Below are 9,046 nucleotides of genomic sequence, written 5' to 3' on the forward strand. Positions count from 1 at the left end.
TCTTCTCGACAGTTGTGTTAATGTAACCTTGAGTAAAATGACTCATTCAAAGATCCACACTGTCTTAAGGTGTTACATTCTTTGTCCTTTTGTGCCATGCATGTTATTGTAGTTCATGTTCCCGCAACCGACTCTTCCCAGCGTGCTTTCTGCTGGCATCTATTGCGTAACGCAGTGATGATATTAATTTATTTGGCTTTGTATCCAGCAAACCTTTCCACTATACAGATGTCTGCAAACATTTGATGCACTTTCTCACCAACTTGTAAAACCAGGTACGTCTTCCAAGGCCTTTAAATCGTAGAATAAGTGTTAGGGATTGCTCAACACGTCTGTGTGGAACCATTCGACAATGGTTTCCTTTTACACAAAATACAGGATACAGGAATGACGGCGATACCTAAATTTTTATACCTAGAAATGTCACGGGTAACACACACGCACACGCACACGCACACGCACACGCACACACGCACACACACAGACACAAGGTCGGGAGTGTACACTTGAACGCATTCATTCCTTGTTCTTACCACTGTGCCTGTAATATTGCTAACACAAAATGCAGGATACAGGAATGACGCCGATACCTACTTCCGCAGTGATATTACAAACACTGTTTAATGCATTGAAAAATGGACGACATTTAACAAACTGTAAGTACCACTTTGTGTACAAATTATAAGGCAGCTGTGCGTGGCATGAGCGATATTTCTATGAAAAACGTATCGAATTTGGATCCGAACGTAATACCATATGCATTTGTAGTTAAAGAGTCATACTGTCGTTATTGGTGCTGCGACTTGGACAAAGATCAGCATTGAGGCTTTTAGCAGGAGTAATATCAGTAACTAAAAATCTTTATCTTGCCTCCATCTGTGACACATATTCGACCTTGGTCATCAAAACAAACACCGTAGGGATACTTTAGGCCGTCCTCGGAAGTCAATAAATCTTTCAGAAAGAGACCCTCACTCGAGAACACCTTGACCTTCTTCTGACTGTAGTCCACCACAAACACATCTCCGTCTTTGTTTGTTGCTACCCCACGCGACGACTGCATGTGAGCTTTATTTCCGAGTTCGAACCCAGACTGGAATTCCAGTTTATGGGATAAAATCATAACTGCTCCTTTGGAAAGATCACTGACAGCAAACGATCCTTTAGGAGTGAGACAGATGAAAGATGGTTGCTGCATCAGGGCATCCACTGTGAGGGTGTGAAGAATGTGTCCTGTAATAGCGAGGATGTCCACAGAGCGAGGGCTGCTGTACGGGGATGTAGCGACTAGGAAACGAGATCCAACAGACACAAGTCCGTAATATTGTTTCTTCGTCTTTATTATTTCCTTAAGCTTCAAATGCGGTCTCAACTGCACGAAACACACCTTATTTGACAATGGAACACTCACAGCTGCCATGTTCGTCTGCACCTGAGAGATGCCCCATGGCGAGCTGTCGAATTTGAGAACACCTCGGCTGGCAGCTTCTGACGAGATCGAAAATGATTTAAGGCATGAGTTTTTAAAGTCGGTGGCAAGAATAAACGTGTCTCCTCCGTCATAAACGACCTGCACATCAACCAGATCCGATGTCTCCTCGTCACATTCAACATCAGCAAGGATCGTATCCTCTAAGAAGGGCGCCATGTAGTTCACTGCCTTTGCAGCTTGTGAGATCATATCAGCTTTTGTCACAATATCATCAATCTGATCCAGTAGTTTCAGCTCATTTTTCCTCTTGTCTGTCCTTATGACCATTTTACGGGTGAACACGCTATCCTGTTCCGAATCGGAATCAGTGTTTGGACTGGGACTAGCCCTCGGAGATTTAAGCACTCTGATAGGTGTCTTAGCCTTTGCTCTGTCTCGTTCTTTCTGCTTCTCCTGACGTCTCCTCCTCAGCGTATTGAGTCTGCCCAGGAGAAGCATCTTCTTGTTCAGAAGCACTGCCATGGCTTGGTCCATGGACCGTTCGATGTCAATCTGAGCCTTATCCAACCTGCCTGAAACGGTCTCCCGGGGTAAATCTTGCGCATGTTCTTCTGTTGCTGTGATGTACAAATCTTCATCGTTGCTATACGTCATCACTTTCTTCGTGGACGCCATGATCATGTTGTAGTACACTGAAATGAAAATATTGATTTGTACTTGAACGAGAGAACATGGGATCTGCATGGAACAAGACTAACGTATCAAAATTAAACCCAAATGTTTTAGAGATGGACAACTACGACTTGTGCTTGTCTTGTGCCGGTGTTCTAACTGAAACGGATTCTGAAAATACTTTGATCTTGGACAATTTACACCGTGCAAAAGATTATAGAAACATTTGTTTGATGCCAGCATCTATACGCAATGAATAGGAGTATCAAATGGTTATGCCTGCTTTTGGTGAGCGCAAATGGTGTGTTTTGATCTTGTTTTGTGATATTTACGTTACGAAATCAGGAGGGTAAAAGTCTTTCAGAAACATTTACCATTCCACAGAATAATTTGCGCAAACGGTAGCAGAAATGTATGCAGCTTAATTAGACAGTATTACAACTTGTTCATCTTGACCTGATCAAGTGAATACTAATGCATTGAGTCAGCGTGTCATAACTATTGTCTATTATTGTAAAGGGGTGCAACTTTGTCAGTTGATTGTCAACATGTCCAAACAACCGAGACAAGGTCGCCGTTTGACATCTCAGTGTCGAGAAATCGTCAGCGAAGAAACTGCAGATGTTAGAGTAATAACGAGAGTGAATCGATTTGTAAAGTAACTGACGTCTTTACTGTGTAAAGAAAACCAAACAAGGTAGCACGTGACTGCATAAACAATTCAGTCAAAACATGTCATGATTGTTTCGCTAGATTTGTTGTTTTCTGGGACCAGTTGCATAACGAATCCATGTGTTTATGCTTCGAACGAACGTAACATTAATAACATTCTCTGCTCCCCCATTTAAGTAAGATAACTCGACTTGCCGCGCATGCTATTTGACCTTCATGGGATATGTAGAGTAGCGCAGGTCAAGCTGAACAAGCTGTGAAAACGTAAGCTTGCATGCTTTCTTTTGCCTCTCTGTTCGTCAGTGATACGCCTTGAAAGTTTCCGTGACAGAACGTAGAAGGAACATCCTGGGACGACTGCTCTTAATGACACTGGGTTTCAGTTTCTGATAAAGTAGATCAGTGACAGGAAGTACGGCACATTTTCATATGTGTGGCGGTGTTCACGGTCGCATATCTCGGAAAACATAAATATTTAATACGCAGACATATTTTACAGTGTGGGAACTTACGTGTACGGAAGATGTGCAAGTCGAGTTGGCCTGACATTCGTTGACCTGCGATTCTGTCGGTACATGTCATGTGTTGTGACTCTGTGCGTACCATTCAATATTTTTTCAATGGTGTCTAGAGCATTCTATAGATTTTTCGGACAGTGTTTGTGGTATTCCGTTACGTGTGTTTTATCTGACGTCAGGCGTGTATTGAGTTGCGTCACGCGTTTGTTCTGTTCTTACAAGTGTGTGTTGTGTTCCGTCTCGAGTAGGTTGTGTTCCTTCAAATGTGTGATGTGTTCTGTCAAAAGTGTGATGTGTTCTGTCACATGTGTGTTATATTCCATAACATGTGTTTGTAGTATTCGGTCATGTGTGTGTATGTGTGTGTTGTGTGAATAATTACACGATAATACACAGGTTGTAAATATCATCATTCATAGTAAGCACGATTAAAATGAGCATACAGAAGGAATATGTTCACTACAGTTGTGTCTTACCTGATTCGTAACTGTTACTTATGTACGATGTCACGTTTCATGTGCTTAATTGATAGTCAGTTATATGTCCCTAGGTGGTCCTACTCAACAAACCCACCCCTCACGCCTGTACGTCTTAAGTAGTAGATTCTTTGTGTTCCTCACATATATTAAAAGATAACCAACCGCGGACTTTTTGTGTGAAGATCTTCACCCATACTGTTCATGTTTACCTGTGGTCTTCACAAACCCGCTCCTGTCGTGTAGTCAAGCTCGCTGACTTGATGTTACGGCCTTAGATCACGAGAATGTTTTGTCCAGATTTGTACAGACAGTCACCATATTGATAGAATAATAATGAGTGCAGCATTCAACAACACGCAAACTATCACGTACGTACAGAGCACAAGGCCAGTTACAAAACGTTGATGTCCAACATTGACACGTGGTGAAATAACTGGTATGACGCCCAAGTACAACTCTTGTGAGTACAAGGAGTACCTTCAAAGACGTCAACGAAACTGAAATTAGTTCAACATTTCAATGGACTACCACGGGTAAAATAAGTTAGTACTAACTGTACCTGTCAACTCATCACTCTGGGCTGGAGGATTGCAATCATCATCACTGACGCTGAGGTCCACAAGTTGATGGTCAGCGGATCGCTGGCAGTCTTCGTCAATCAAAGTTTTCACATCTGAGTACTGACTTTCGGTTATATTTTCATATTGCTTCCGCGTTGGCTTCCTGGCTGCTCCAATGACGTCATACGAACCTATTCCTCGAGAACTGCCGTCGGTGGTCCTCTCTACCACAGCTTGGAAACAGGACGAAGATTATGGTTATTTAGGCCTTCACATACCGAAGAAAAACACTAAAAATGCAATAATTAGCTACTTTGTTTTGTTGATTGGTCGTAAAACGGAATATGTTTTGTAGTCAATAAATTCCTTCATGTATTTTAGGTCTTGTGCGTGCCTGTCTGCGTGTGCGCGCTAGTGTGTCTGCTATAATTATAACCAGTAATGCATTGATTGCGAACAGTGTCTTCACTGCAATATTAAAGACAGCAATTTTAGTTCCGATGCGCGTCTATATGTTCCTGAACTCTTAGAAACTTCCTAATTTTACTGCTGCAAAATGTGTTATTTATTTGATGGTGAGGGAAATCGTCACAAGGAAGTGGATAATAGTGCATAAGGATTGTTGTGTAAACATATGATTGCTCTCATAGCTGATTTATTAATAAAATTTACAAGTGAGTGAGTGAGTGAGTTTAGTTTTCTGCCGAGCTCAGCAATATTCCAGCTATAAGGCGACGGTATGTAAATCATCGAGTCTGGACCAGACAAGCCAGTGATCAACAGCACGAGCATTGATCTGCACAATTGGGAACCGATGACATGGGTGAACCAAGTCAGGGAGCCGCCTGACAAGTCGCCTCTTACGACAAGCCTCTTACGCCTTTTTACGGAAAGCATGGGCTGCAGAAGACTTATTCTACGCTGGATCTTCACGGGCCTGATAAAGTTTACAACGTCAACCCAGCTGCCTACATAGATAGTGTTTGTAATAAAAGTATAAACCAGCCCAACGTTGACTCCCAAAGAACAGCCCTTCTTGGGCGATTTGACAAATTCAAAATACACAAATTTCTGAGTTTGCTCAGGAAGTACCGTATACACATGTAAAGGTGTTTATCAGTTGAAGAGAGATCAGAGTCCCCAAATGAAATATACATTACAAATCCTTTCTGTATACATGAGCATGTTTGTCCACAACTGCTGACCGAGAAGGTACCATGTGTTCGCCAAATGGTGAGCGTAGTCGATTGTGTCGATTGCAGAAGTGCACTTCGTAAGTCTAGGGATATAGATTACTTGATGAACTCTTTTCATTTAAACATACAGCGCACATGTCTTCCTAGCATTTGCTTACAAACATACGCCTTAAGATATACCTATCTATCAACACCTGACGTATTTAGTCTCAATGATGTTCAGTTCGCAGGAATGCTGCTGACGGTGGTGTTTAAAGTCCTTCAGGCAGTTATTCTTACATACGAAAACCAGTAAAAGCCAATACTTGTTAGAGGCAACCATGTTGGTTGCTCTCATTTCAGTTTTTTTAAAAAAATTCTTATCTTTAACTTATTTCGGCAATGAGACCCGTGGAGATCCGTTACGACTGCAGCAGTATATGCTTGTTGTATGAGCCGACTACGGGAATCGAGTGGTCAGATTCGCTGATTCGCTGACTTGCCTGACTTGCGTATTCGCTCTCGTTCATGCTGTTGACTACAAGATTGTCAGGTTCAGGTTATTGAGATACCTCCGCTACGTAACTGAAATATTGCTGAGGGTGGTGTAAAACAACCAAATCTTAGCTATGACTCGCGAGACACTTTATCAGGTCTCCCCATACGGGCGAGAAGTGGGATGTCAATCTACTAAAGCGTTGTACAAGAGTCCCTTGGACTGAGCTGATAATGTTGTGGGTCTGTACTCGTGGGCTTACAGCTATGTGGTCAATGTCTAATGCCTGTACTACCCCAGCCTTGGTCCTTTATCAGTCCTACAAGCCGTGATATAACTGGAATATTGGTCAAAACAGCCTTATACGTAGACTTGTAAAAGTCTCTAAGGTAATAATCTATAGTGTAAATGATAACGTAAATAAAAGCTAGGTCCTCAGATCCACTGTCCATTTATCTGGACTTGCCTCTTTAACATGTGTAACACTGAGTAAAGCGCTGGAGAAAGGCTGTTTCTTGCAACTCACAGATATGTGATAAAAAAAAGCAAAAACAGTGTTACCTGCAAGACGTGTCTCTCGTTCTATCGGCCTCGTGGTGCAATCCTCCACCGAGCTGCCGTCAACTGCATGAGGGTCAACGTCTTGTAGTTCATCGGCATCTTCATTGATCAGAGGCCGAAGGTCTGAATATTCACTCCCAGTTTTCTTCTTGCTTATTTTCGGCTTTGGAAAGCTCTTCTTGCTTGACGCCCTCTCTGCAAGTTGAGGTCTCCCTTCCGACTTGGTCAGCGTGTCAGAATGGGTCAGTTGTGGGAGGCGGTCAACGGGTTGTTGCCAGTCCAGCAGGCAAGCGTTCACGTCTACACGGAAATCCGTTCCACAAGCCATCTAGTACAGCTGCCTAGAATGAATGTATGGATATGTACAGCTAATGAAACTAACTTGAATGGAAATGTCCTATACTTTACATGGACATGCAGGACAATTGAAGATAGCGTGACTAAGGTGAATAGTACATTAACACAATGTTGTTTCATTGCTCCCATAACTATCCAAGCATGAAAGTCGATGATGGCTCACTTGTAATTCCATACAGTTAGGACAATACATTTTGCAAAACGAGAGTAAACTCAATATGAAATCGATATATTTCATGAAAGCATGGTCACATGTTGCAAAGATCAATGATTTATATTCTCGTGTTACAACCGAGGAATGTACATATTTACAAAGGAATGGTCAATAATGTTAACTTTACGGTCGTTCATGTTTACAATCAATGATTCAAAATCGATGGCCTACAGACATCCATGTGATGGTTGGAAGTAACAGGGATGATATTTCTAACATGAACATGTGATGGTATTAATATGATGGCAGCAGAAAGGACATGCATGAAACATGAACCGGACCCTGTTCCACAGAGCAATGCGCACCACTATCTGCGACTGTCTAACGTTACAGTATGGGAGTTACATTCACATTAGAGCTCAGACCGCTCTTTGAAACCTTTTGTGCGGTTCCCTTGTCATAGTGTTGTGTGAGGGTATTCAGTTTTCGACGCACTTAGTAATATTCCAGCTGTATGGCGGCGGTCTGTAATAAATGAGTCTAGACCAGACAACCCAGTGGTCAACAAGTTGAGCATCAATCTACGCAACTGGGATACAATGACATGTGTCAACCACGTCAGCAAGCCTGGCCCACGATCCCCTTAGTCGCCTCTGACGACAAGCATGGGTTACTGAAGGTCAAGTGTGACCCGAATCTTCACGGGTAGGTCGAGATGAAGGACAGACTGTACAACATTGACAACAACGTCTTTTGCACAGCATTTATCGATGTTTCTACCTAGAATCCCACACGTCATTAAGCCGATGTGACTACAATCAAGTAATAGAGCAAACAGTCGATGCTAGAGTCGTTGACATGAATCCTAGTCTTAGATTCTGGTAATGCAGTAATGCTGTTGTGTCAATACGGGCACATGCTCTGGTAGTGCAGTAATGCTGTTGTGTCAATACGGGCACATGCTCTGGTAATGCAGTAATGCTGTTGTGTCAATACGGGCACATGCTCTGGTTATGCAGTAATGCTGTTGTGTCAATACGGGCACGTACTGCTGTGTGACTAAATGTGGGTCAGTAGTAGCAGCTTCCGCTGTTGCTCCACTGTTTTGTGACGTTAATAGAACAAACAAATGTCAATCATTGTAAATAAGCACAATACGAAAACAACTATTCTTCTGAGAATGAAACAAAAACTAATGCATCTTTGTGAACAATGCTGAGGGAAGACACTTAATTTGCCCCTCAAAGCACGACTAACATGACGTTTTCGTTTAGGTACAAGGAGTAGAGTGTCTGTACGTTTACACATGAGACGTGATGTATGGGAGAAAACACGCCTCCGAGGTTTTGGTAGACGATGTAAAACCGGAGGGGGAGGGAAATCGGTTTCATTCGTTTCTGATTTTTGAAATGTGTTCAATGTTAGGTCTACTTGGGGCCTAACCAATTGCCAAGGAGGAGGGGAGAGGAGGAAGGCGAATATTAATCACTTCGTTGCTTTCCTGTTTATTTCACTAATTCTACGAAACAAGAAAAATGTTTCTCCACAAATTCTAGTTAATGAATGATACGCTACAACCAAACTTTTCCTTTCTACCAACCTTAGTTCGACACGTATCTCACCGCTTTCAGGACGCACAGCGGACACAGATGTGTTGTGGGCTTTTGGAAACTTTGAACCGGATCTATTTCTATTCGTTCATCTATGAATCACTCCATACAATATTTCTATACAATGCCCAGGATGTTCCCGCACCGTTGGTATGGATATCCGACCATTTCCACACTTCCAAATATTCCCATATACCTAAACAGATATGCTGTTCTGGAATACGATATTTATGATTGCCATATCACGTCTATCACCCCCACAGGAAATGGGAAAGTTCTCTGTCAATACTTGTACTGCACTACGTGTTTGTGGGTCAAGGTTTGGGGAAGGAGATCTGTGTTGACAGAGTGTGTCACAAC

At 42.4% G+C, this 9,046-nt stretch overlaps 1 protein-coding gene across 2 annotated transcripts in view; it reads right to left on the reverse strand.

Annotated features, from left to right (window-relative positions):
* Positions 1-602: 602 nt before the first annotated feature.
* Positions 603-9,046, reverse strand: part of LOC137285340 (uncharacterized) — a 14,339-nt gene continuing 5,895 nt past the window's right edge. For both annotated transcript variants that reach the window (XM_067817710.1, XM_067817719.1), the window contains exons 2-4: positions 6,566-6,906; positions 4,333-4,566; positions 603-2,124 (exon numbers count right to left, since the gene is read on the reverse strand). In XM_067817710.1, coding sequence (XP_067673811.1) covers positions 845-2,124; positions 4,333-4,566; positions 6,566-6,893 — 1,842 coding nt within the window. In that variant the 5' untranslated portion in view covers positions 6,894-6,906 and the 3' untranslated portion in view covers positions 603-844. The remainder of the gene's footprint in view (positions 2,125-4,332; positions 4,567-6,565; positions 6,907-9,046) is intronic.

Source organism: Haliotis asinina, chromosome 1 (genome assembly GCF_037392515.1).
Source record: "Haliotis asinina isolate JCU_RB_2024 chromosome 1, JCU_Hal_asi_v2, whole genome shotgun sequence".
NCBI classification, from domain to species: Eukaryota; Metazoa; Mollusca; class Gastropoda; order Lepetellida; family Haliotidae; genus Haliotis; species Haliotis asinina.